This window comes from Lygodium microphyllum, chromosome 26 (assembly GCF_053477565.2).
Source record: "Lygodium microphyllum isolate KBCC chromosome 26, Lygodium_microphyllum_v1.1.10, whole genome shotgun sequence".
Taxonomy (NCBI): Eukaryota; Viridiplantae; Streptophyta; class Polypodiopsida; order Schizaeales; family Lygodiaceae; genus Lygodium; species Lygodium microphyllum.
In genome coordinates, this window is record NC_141160.1 from 91,413,425 (window position 1) to 91,425,580 (window position 12,156).

Genomic DNA, 12,156 nt, shown 5'->3' on the forward strand with positions numbered 1-12,156 from the left:
TCCATAGTACTTGCCCCTCCTTTGTGATTCCAACATGTCAAATTGTCAGATCTTGGCCATTGTGGCAGACCATTAAAGATGGCTAGTCTATGTGCACTTCCCAAAGTCAATAGGTGTGTCCCATAGGTACTCACTTCTTTATCCTTGGCTCTCCTATGTAGGCCTATTTCATCTATGTTGATCTCTTTGAACATGGCATTATCATGCATATAAAAGTCAATCTGTCTATCTCTAGTGCGTGCATTGAAATCTTCTACTAATAATATGTTCCCAATGCTAGCATATCTCATGATATCCTCATAAAGTACATCAAAGCGAGATCCATCTCGTGTGGCATAGGTAGAATTTACAGGGGGAAATTAGCATATTGCGATGAATATATCCCGTGGTCTTCCTACATGTATCCTAATCCATAAATATTGTGTATCATCATCTCTTTTCATTACTTGCACTATCCCTTTGAGGTTTTCCCGGTATAGTATGGCCACACCTCCAGAACCCCTAGTGCTTCTTGGTTTTCTAGCTGCTGGACAAAATGCACTTTCCCACTTGTATCCCCGCACGTCTGGTAGTCGACTACCTTTACATTGTTGTGTTTCTGTGTACATTGCTATATCTATCTTTCGGAAGCTATCTTCAAAGTAACCAGCATCCAAGCATAGGGCTCCATTACAATTCCATGTTGACATCTGAAGTGTCTCATAGTCCTCATACCGTCATTAAGTCCTTTTGTCAGTGATGATGACTCCTCCATTTTTTGATTAAAGAAGAACAATTTGTTGGGGAAGACATTCATCAAGGAGCCTCAGTAGGCAGGGGACAGCAGGGAGACACCTTCCAGGGGATGGCAACAACATTGTTGATCAGGTGATAGCATTTTGGAGGTGCCTAACAATAGGTGACTACATTAAATGTAGCTAGAGTAAGCAACAGGCAGATTTTAGGGCTTTCTCATGAAGAAAACCAGATTTCTCTCTCATCTTGGCTCTCTCTCACCTTCTCCTTTTAATTCTCAAAAGATCTCCGCATTTCTTAGCTTTTCTTAGCAAATCTTAGCCAAATTTGGTGGACAGTTGGAGGATTTCTATTGTAAACCCTAGAGTTTCACCAAAATTAGGGTTTAGCAGCCACCTTGGGACCCTTGCCCACATGATAATGCATTGTACACTGAAATCATCACCTGCAATTTATTGTATTGATGGGGATTTCAAGTACCATGCCATCCACTATGAATTGGGGAAGCATTTGGCCTGTTGGTGGTTCCAGTTGTGTGAGTCCTAGGTAAAAATCAAGGGGCAATTGGCCCAAATTACTGGTTGATTGTCTTTATAGTGAGGGGCTTTTGGATTAGCCAAGGAGATCCAAGAACCTTGGCTTGTAATTGATCCATTGGCAATTGAAGTTAAAGAAATAACAAAAGGGGCGTCAGTTTGGGGCCATGAGGATGTCTATTGTTCAAGATTGTTAAGGTAATGTGTTCATTTCAGTTTATGCCGAATTATTAATTGCTATAATTAAGTGCTTGATCAAGTTTTACCACCCTATCCGAGAAGGAAGACTGGTTTCAATTTGACTTAAGGAGAGAGCTTGATAGTGAGTTTTGTATCTCTTTCAAATCCAGACCACAAGCATGAATGTCGCAGCGAAGCTCAAATCCTCAACCTCGTAGCAAAGCTAGAATCCTTGTGCTCCTTGCTCCCACCAGGAGCTCCCACAAATGCAGTTTTGATACCAGTTGAGAGTGATTGTGAGATGCAGAAGCAATGCAATGAGAGCAAGAGGGTGTGTGAGAGAGAGAGGAAGCACAGAAGATGTTTTGGTGGGTACTAATATTATCCTTATTGTTCATTATCTCCACTTATTATGATTGTATGGTGTGTACTAGTACAAGGGGTGCCCGTACGACCTTTGGCCATTGGTTGCTACCCTAACAATCTGGCAAACAAACAAAAGCGATGTCCATAACTAACAAAATAGCCTAATATGCCATTCAACAAGTAGCAAAAGAAGGAAAACATGTTGAAGCTTGGTCTTGGATGACAATAACGTTGAGACCATAGAAATCATATAGTAATGACAAGTGGAGTGGAATACATCATCTCCATCCACGGAACAACCTATCTCAAAGAACAATAGGCACAAATGTCATAAATCCCACATGCCATAACAAGCATCTTGAACTTGATCAATATGATTATGAAAAATCATTTCTTGTGGTTATTTGTTATCTTCTATAATTTTATGATAGATCTTAGCAGCAATAAGAATCTAAAGAGCCATAGTCGTCCAGTTTATAAAAATTTCATGACAGAGTGTATATAATTTGAGAGAGTACACACCAAATTAGAGAAGAATAACAATTTCTTTAATTTTAAACAAACTGATATAAGATAGCATTGTTCACACGTGTGCTTGCATTGCGAAGCTTAAGACTGGCTTAAAGATCTTTAACTATGTGAAAGATAGATAATCATTATTCTAAAGAGAATTGACCTACTATATTATGAGCCTTCGTTAGTTGGCTAGGGAATATTCATTTTGTTGGGCCAAGGATATTGTCCTCAAACCCCTACCAAAAGTGCCATTGGCTCTCCTAGGAAGCTAGCCCATCCCCCACCCCCCCCCCCCCCCCCCCCCCCCCCCTGCTTTCCTTCTTTCAAGCCACCGATGGTATTCATAGCCCTTGAACCCTAAAATAGGGTTCCTTGATATCTCCCAAACCCCACAACTTAATGTAGTGTGCATTGAGACGCTACCGGCTTAACTACTCTATTGAACCCAAAGGCTAGACTCACAAAGGTTGCCTTTTTCGCCATCTGGTCACATAGGCCTCATCACACATACAAGTTAGAAACTAACCAATGTGTGATGTCACACATGACTTCTCATAGTGGGGGCCTTAAGACTTTGAGTACCATGGGTCATTGGTGGCACCTTTCAAGGTGGGGCATTGTGCATATCTAACACAATCAAGTAATGGAGAAACCTCTGTTCAAATAATAGAGTATGTTCCCCAATGTGATTGGCAAATATAGTCCACACCAAGACGTATGTTTCCAAATACAATTCTTGAACACTATAGTCCAAACCAATTTGTAGCTCGTAGGAATTTGAATGGAGAGGAATTCTTTGTTCAAGCAGTAGGTATGTTACCGAGTATGATTCTACAACATAGTCCCAACGGATTTGTAGCTCTTAGGAATTTGAGAATGTTGTAACTTATTTGATGTAGTAAGCAAAAGAATTTGGACCCCCTAGGAAAGCATCTAGGGCTATCCTAAAGCCGAACCTTGCCATCTTGCACAACTCTATATGTCTCCTGGTACGTGTTCAAATCTCTCATCTTGGTCATTCAACTATAAAAGTGGTGGAATTTAGTCTATGGGTTTTTTCTTGTAGTGCACCTTGGCACCACTCACGTTCATGGGCTCATATGCTGAGTAGGTGATGGGAGCACACAAGAAATGGATTGCGCAAGAGGTGGCATGTGTACTAGGTGTGATTGATCATAGGCAACAAATTGTTTTCATGATCCTGGCAGAAGTTTATTTTTTAATGCAACATTGAAAGCAATGTTTTTGTGCAAATACGATTTTTGGTGACATGGTAATCAACTTATACCTCATTGATTAAAGTGATGATGGCTCCATTAATTAATAAAAAAGAAACCAAAAAACAAAAGCTGGGCTGTTTGTGAGTTGGCTGCGCGTTCATCTTTACTACATAAAACAAGCTGAAGGTGACTTGAGGAGATCATTGTGGTGGTGCATATTGGCAATCAGCAAATGCATTTTCTTCTTCTACTCATGCTAAGTTGCAAGGAGCAACAAAGTGCGAGTCTAGTTGTGTGCTATAGTATGCGCGAGATGGAGTCGAGTTGGTGTGTTCATGGCTTTATCAAGGTGAAGATTGTTTGAGGTGAATCCAGATAGAGTGAAGAGCTGTCCAAGACAGGGCAATTAGGCGACTTTGTGGATTTGAAGCACTGGTTAGAGCTTGGGCTCTTTGAAATGATATTTATACAAGTCTCTATTTAGGTGCTGTAATAAAGATTTGAGGATCTCTCTTGCCTTTCTTGGGTTCTCTTATCTTCTATTGAGTTGTGCATTAAAATTATTAGTCTTACAGTTGCTATCCATTCCCGCGGTGCCTGTTTCAGCCCATACAAACTCCATTTCAGTTAATAGACCATCGTCTCTTTGCCTTTAGCAACAAAGCCCTCAGGCTGCTGCATATCTATGTCCTCATATAGATCACCATTTAAGAATGCAGTCTTTACATCCATCTATATGAGCTCCATATCCTCAATTGCAACCAAGCCCGATATGGTTCTCAGAGTAGTGATCCACATAAAACTTGAAGTGCGATGACAATAGGTAGTGTTGAAACTTCTCTAGGGCAAACACCATTACAAGGCACTTATACAAACCTCATGATGCAAGTGGAGGTAGCACAAGCAGCGGTGGGCGTATGTGGCATAATTAGAGGTGGTATTACTTTGAGAAGGAGCAGATGATGATGGTGAAGAAGATAATCATTCTAGAGCTCAATGGCAAGCACAACGAAAAGCTTGTCTACACACGGATGAAAGTGATGGCAAAGAAAATAATTATTCTGAAGTTCAATGGCAAGCATGACAGAAAGCTTGTCTACACTTGGGTAGAGGTGGACAGTGCGGTGCCTTGGTGTGGCAAAGGGAATTCATGTTCAGAAGAGTCTTCAAGATAGCACGGATCTATGGTGGGAGTTGTGCTTAAAATCACATGCACTGAACACTTGGGCCGAGATGACTATTCTTCAACACTTTGACCACAACTTGCAGCAATGGAAGGAGTGGCAGTTGTGTAGGCAAAGATGAGAGAAGGATGTGGACACTTTCTTGACTCACTCCATGAAATTCTTATTGATTTATCCCTTTCCTTTACCAAGGATGTGATTGGTTCCAAGTTTGTGGACAGCTTGCACATCACCATTTTGGCTGATGGTGAGGCACAACGGCGAAATCCTTTGGATGGGGCCATGGAGTTGGCTACTACCAATGAGAAGCTAGAGAAGTGCAAGAAAATGGGTCAATGACCTGTGTAACTTGTGGATTAAGTCCTTGTCTTTATATTCCCAAGTCAATACAGCTGGAACCTGCAGTTTACCAGCAATGACCTTGAATCCACCTTCATACAAGGACTGAATATTCAACTATTCAGTATTCCACAGTAAGGACCGATAAAGGAGAAAGAAATTTGCCAATCCCCCCTTTGGGAAGAGTGAACAATAATCCCAAAGTACATCAGCCTTGCTGGTAGACTACAGGTTCCAGCTGTATTAACTTGGGAGGATAAAGACAAGGCCAGGCTAAATTCTTTGAAAAATCAAGTGGATCTGTACTGCTAGCTGATGATGCCTCTGATGCTATTGATCTTCCATATGATTCTCTGTGTAAATTTCTTCTATCACCACTACTAATATACAGTATATCCAATAAAAGTGTGACTGTCTTTGTATACTGCACCAAATGTGAACATGATTAAGTGTTTCCAAATTCAACATACCTGCAGTAGCTTGTGCTTAATTTTGTGTGTTTATGTGCACTATGCTTGAACATAGCTAAGTGATTCCAGTATACATGGGACTGAAATATGCCATGTATATGGCACCTGCAGTAGCTCATGCTTAATGTTTCATGTTTATTTGCACTAATGACTGTACGCACTTAACATCCAGACTATTATTTGAAAATCCGGATCAGTGCTGTTCTTCTGTAGGCACATAAGCAGCTGGAAGTAAGTGGCTCAATGGGTGGACTATCGCAGGCTGCAATCCACTATTTTGCACTGAACCAACAATCTGGTGATATAACATTTGAAAATGGAAACCAACCAGGTTCTCAGTCATCAAATATGGTTGCTGAGCTGGTATGTGCCTTCGTTGTGGAAAATATTATATGATGTTAACATGTGAGAGCTGCACTTTTTAAAAGTCTAGCTCATGATAAAGGCAATGCAGTTAAAGATGGCTCATGCATCTACCTTTTCAGATACTATCAACTAGTGAAGCCCCAATTTATGAAACTAAGGCTGGTGACGTATTAGGTCTCTCTGTGAAGGTAGAGCTTTGCTGTTAAAGAAGTAATAATAGAAAACATTAGGTATCGAATGTCATTGGCTGAATTCTAGTTTTCCTTATTTTGAAATAGCTGCTTGGTGAAAGACACTTGACCTTGAACAGCTTTTAAACTGTAACAGGTCAAGTCTATGAATGACAAAACTGCAAGGGAGATTTTATACAACACAAATGTGATCCGAACAGATGAGGTTCACCTCAGTTTTGTTTATCAATTTCAATTGCAAGCAAATATGTCAGAGATAAGTAGTATCAGGTGTTTTACAAACATCCATACCCATAAAACCATATGGTTTTTCTATATTCCAGACATTAGGCCTTTCTTAAATGGGACAAATTCATCAGAAAAGTCTTTAGGTGGGTTTAGGATTTCTCAACCAAGAATGATTATGATCCCATACAAGTCCACTAGGGTTAGAAGAAAGGATGATTATAAGTCATACAAGCCCGTTGTAATCACATCATGATCCTATGTCTTGTTAGCAACACAAAAAGTCTGGTAGATCAAAACCAGTCATACCAGTCCAATTTCTTGAAAGCACAGCAGCAACAGCACAGACTTGAACAGTAGCATGCATGCAGAAGACTTCAGACTAAACTGTAGCTCAGGCAGAAGGAGAAGTGCAGATGGCAAGACTTGCTTCTGGGAGAAAATTTCAGAGACAGCCAGATGCAGCAACGACGTTGTTGATAAAGGAAAAAACTGCATGAGCTCCCACATAGCACCACAGGTTGATGAAAAGTAGAGCCCAGGGTTGGCTATCATGTGGGAAACTTGCACAGCCATGGGCATACAGAAAGCACCACAGGTTGGTGAAAAATAGAGCCTAGGGTTGGCTATCATGTTGGAAACTTGTACAGCGATGGGCATACAGAACTGGGAGATGATAAAGTGAAAATGGGTGCTCATGCCTTTTTGGCTGTCCAATCGATCATGCTGCCAAGGATATTGGGATTTCCTTATTTGGAAATATTGGAAAACACAGAGGGATTGAAATTTTATGAGCATCACCAAGAGAAACACAGTTGTAGAAGGATTGCTGCAAAGAACTACAGAAGTAGTACAAGGGACGAAAAGAGCATGACACAAAATTGGCATGATTGCATCCCCAAAGGACAAAATCTAGTCTATCCAAGACAACCGAAAAAAATTCAGTGCCAAGTCAGAATTGTATCCAAGGGTCAAAAATGTTTGCCAAAGGCAAAATATTTGGGAGTCTACCTCTGAGGTGTGAAGCCTAAAGACCAAATATGGTACAAGAATGGGGTCTAATTCAAGGAAATTAAGCCACACACCCCTTGCAAGGAAGAGGGAAACTGAGCACCAAAGGATTCTGCAGTGAGTGCAGCACAGAGTGTGTACAAGGGTGTGCCCATGTATAGGCAAACACACACTCTTGCAGGAAGAGCGTGACACAAGCTAAACCACTGGAAGACATGAACATGCTACCTCAACATGAAGATCCAGCAAGTATGACACCTTCACCAAAATATGTGGAAGCCAGCACTATAACCACCCATTGTGCAATATAACTTTGGGCCCTCGAGAGGGACCCTCGTTTTTTAGCCCCCTCTCAATTGTTGTTTCCTCGTGCCGTGTCATGATACGCTTCCGTGCGCATGTGGGCACGCCGAGTGGTGGGTAATACCCCATGAGGCGGGTTCCACGGGGTGGGTCACCCTGCCCCAAGATGGACCCATGGCAGGTTCATCACACTGAAGAGCTAGGAAACCCAAAGAAGAGGAGAATGGAAAGGAATCGAAGGAAGTGAAGGTAAGAACCCGGAGAAAGGAAGAAGAAGACTTAGAGAAGGCAGAGGTCAAGGGGCCAAAAGATGTGTTAATCAGATAAGGTCACACAGAATATTGGGAGGAGGAGAAATAAAACATTGAGGCAAAGAAGAGTGCCAAGAAATAGAGGCAAGAGCAAGCTAAGGTGAAGCAAAAAGGAAAAAGTCTCCACATTCCAAGCTACAAACCAAAGTGAAGTTAACAACAATGAATCGCCATTAATTTGAACGCCACACAAGACCAAATCGATAATGAAGAGGAACTGAGTGTGCGTCAGCGATGAAGATAGTATTCATCTTATTCTCATTCAAAAGAATTCAGGCAATGAACAGGGCGAGAAACAACTCAAGGAGCAATTGCATAGGATGCCTCTTTTAGACATGGCACAATATGGTTAAGTCCTCACCATGTCCTACCTAAAGTACTATGAACATTTGGTATGACACCATCAAATCTTGGCATGCAAAATCAACTTGGTTAAGTCCTCATCATGTCCTACCTAAAGTACTATGAACACTTGGTATGACACCATCAAATCTTGGCATGCAAAACCAACTTCAAGCCAAGCTGAAGATAAAAGAGCATTGAAGTCTCCACACTTACTTATGACCTAGTTGTGGGTGGATTGAGATTGAATGAAAACAGGCTAGATGGAAACTCTTTGCTTTAAATTCGAATTGCACATGGCCAGTGGCCACAATGAGTCCAAGTCCTTAATAGGTAGATTGACCATCTTGAAAGTGAGCTGTCATGTAAATTACAGTGCTAAATAATTAATGTGACATTTATGGGGAAACATGTTGAGGAGTAGTGACGGTGCGTAGATTATAGAGCATACATTTACTCGTGGGTGGATTGAGATTGGATGAAAATAGGCTAGATGGAAACTCTTTGCTTTAAATTTGAATTGCACATGGCCACAACGAGTTTGAGTCCTTAATAGGTAGTTTGACCAGCTTGAAAGTGAGTTGTCACTATAAATTATAGTGGTAATCAATTAATGTGACATTTGAGGGAAACATGTTGATGAGCAGCAACCATTTGTACATTATAGAACATACATTTACAAGGTTCAGGGGTGCACAACTAATTAGACATGTAAGGGACACGTGTGACCAAGGGATTAGCCTATTTAAAATATGGAGTTCCAACCATCTAATGCCTTTGCATAGAGGCTAGGGACAACTAAGTGTTGCGAAGCGGACCACGCGGCAAATCTAGCATCTCAAATCTCAGATAAGTATAAAAAATTTGAAATAAGTTAACGAATTCACAAAGAACAAGAAAAGAACGCACAATAGGGCCCAATCTCCCTCATGACAAAAGCCATGGTTTGTCGTGCTCCATTATGGAACATCTATTTACATAGCTATTTACATTCATATCATATACTAATAGCAAGGAAAATATAGCTATTTACATTCATGTCATATTTCTAATAGCAAGGAAAATACAAATATCAATCAAATTTCAAAGTTGTGTCATAAGAGGTTTCTTGTAGCTTGTTGTAGTTACTGCAAAGAGTTCTATATACTAAATCATGATGTTTTGACATCATGATCGCGTCTGCATATAGCAAAATCCCCAAAAGAACTTGGAAAACTTTGAATTCCGAGTCTAGATTAGGGAGAAACAACAAAACTAAGTTTTTACCCTATTCTCCTATTTTGCATGTAATCTTGTTAATTTAATAAAAACCTGGTAAATCTTTCTAAAAATGGGCCATGTAAAAAAACTAGCAAAGGATTCCATCAAGAAAGCTTATGTTGATAAAAGTGTATCTTAAATCTAATGCTCTAGCATTATTTATATTAAAGAGATTAAATCAAATAAATAAATAGTTTTAAAAACCAATGATTTAGTTAAAATTACCACTAAAGAAGTTTGAACTTGTAATTCACAAATAAATTGATAGATAATTTAAATAATACACAATATCATGTATATATATTACAATATCATGTAAATACATGCTATTATATATTATGCTTACTATGTAGATTCACCTAAAGATTATTTATACTCGATAATTCTTCAAAAATATTAATTCACCTAATTTTGCTTGATAATCTGCTCACTGAAACACAAAATACATTAGTTCCCTACAATCTATCTACCAAGTATATTACAACTAGTGTCACATGCAATGCTTACATGTAACGCATCACAATTATGTGACAAATAGACCGTGAAAATCCACAAATAAATAAATAAATAATCATCTTATTTTCGTAGCAATTTCCATAACAGTAAGTGGGTGATGTGGCAAGCATACACAAACTAGGACTAAGGTTTTAAGTTTGAAAAATAAGGTCACATTGTGACTGGGAATTGAACTCTGAGATTGCTCAAGACTACTATAAACAGTGAAATTGATGTAATAACATTGCAACCAAAAACGTTAAAAACGTTTAGAAAGGAAATGTCAGAAACGTGTTTCGTAAGTTTCTTTTAAGAGGGGGTAAAATAAGAAACATAGTTTTTTTATATAGGGATTTTTAATAGTTTTGACTGGGAAAAGAGATTCTAAATCTCTATGGAACTCTCTCTTAAACAAAGAATGGCTAATTGAGCTTGAGTGATAAGAGTTAATCGAGAATAATACATTATACGTTACATATCCATGATCCTATTGACTTGTCACTTATGTCAAAGTTAGTCTTTGGACAAGCTATACTATAGTTTAGAACTCAAACATTATGATTCATAGATATCATACAAAGAAAATTGAAATTAACATGTAAATAGCTTATCTATAATATGGACTGAGTCAAGTTGCAACATCGTGATTCTCATTTCAAACCAAACCAACAAATGTCAAAATCGAGAATGAATCGTAATATATCATAAATAACTCATAAATGAGACTAAAGTCGTATAATATTCAAATCTCTCAAGGCAATAATAGATACTACATTGACAAGTCCAATAACTAAACAAAATCACAAAAAATTAGTCTCTCATCTAAAATCTTAAGCCCTCACGAGTTATTACACATCATCATCATCATGTTTAACATTGCCCAATAGTTTTTGTAAAAAAAACCATGTTTTGGGTTCCAACTCACCAACAAAAAAAAGGCCCACGTTTTTTACTCTAAAACACGTTTCGTACTTTAAGAAATGTTTCGTAAGTTTCAAATTCAAAGAGATGCGTTTCTTAGCTGCTATGTGTAATAGCGAATAAATGACAATGGACTTGCAAAAGAGCTTAGTTCTGATTACAACACAACAGTGAAGATGCTTACATCTCTTGTCTTGGACACTATCCTTGTTCATACCAGCACTAGTTATTTCTTAAAGCATTCCCAAATCTCCAAAAATTAGTGCATGATGAGTGTAGGCTTTGTGGTGCACACAACCTGAGGCAAGCTGAAAACAACTAAAAAAAGAACCAGTCAACTTAATCTGACAAGAAGTGATCTTGATTCGAATTTCCATATGCTCAACTAGGCATGTTCAAGATCAGATAACATGCTTAATTTATGCAGCTCCGACAAAGTTAAAGCGAAATGTTCTATTATCTACTTGTGAAGCTTGTAAATTTAGCTTTTTTTTGTTTTTAACTTCTAGTGTGACTATTTTAAAGAAATAGAAAAGCAAGAAGAGTTTTTTAAAGAATCGTGAAGGGTAGGGATGAACCTACACAATGTGAAAAGCATCAGCCTATGGCTGATCCAAAAACAGAAATTGAAGGGGTTGTGGCATAGTGACATGGAACAGGTTTTGAGGACACAGACGAGGACATGAATTGCCATTGCCTATCACCAAGGCTCTAACATTGGACAAGACTCAAATTGGGGATGAGATGCAATTGGGATGGGAAGCTAGAAAATGGCCATCCCATGTTACTACGGGTTAAGGAAAGCTAGAAAGATGATGTGGCTACTTGAAAATGTCTCAAGTAGATAACATTGAGATGCAAAAAAACACAATTGATAACATTAGCGTAGTTAATCAAGAAAGGTATGAGCAAAGGAAAATAAATTCAATGCCACTAGGTCCATGCTCAAAGATCCTAATATACCTTCAACATCAAAGGATGTTGTTAGTGCAAGTAGGGATGTCTTCATATCCATTGATATTCAACTTAGAGAGCAACCACTAAGGGTGAGGGATAGCTCTTTCCTAATTTATACAAACCCTCCACGGTTTCAAGAACAAAAAGGATAGGAATAAACATCTAACTTTTACTTTTCTCCAAAAATGATAGGATTTACATAGGTTAAAGCACACTCCCTAGAGTATC

At 38.9% G+C, this 12,156-nt stretch overlaps 1 protein-coding gene across 1 annotated transcript in view; it reads left to right on the forward strand.

The window, feature by feature from the left end:
• The window catches only part of LOC148013533 (uncharacterized), a 184,267-nt gene that overhangs the window by 132,075 nt on the left and 40,036 nt on the right, over positions 1 to 12,156 (forward strand). Inside the window, exons 14-16 of the mRNA XM_087668651.1 lie at positions 5,760 to 5,909; positions 6,032 to 6,100; positions 6,240 to 6,308. Of these exons, the coding sequence (XP_087524777.1) occupies positions 5,760 to 5,909; positions 6,032 to 6,100; positions 6,240 to 6,308 (288 nt within the window). The remainder of the gene's footprint in view (positions 1 to 5,759; positions 5,910 to 6,031; positions 6,101 to 6,239; positions 6,309 to 12,156) is intronic.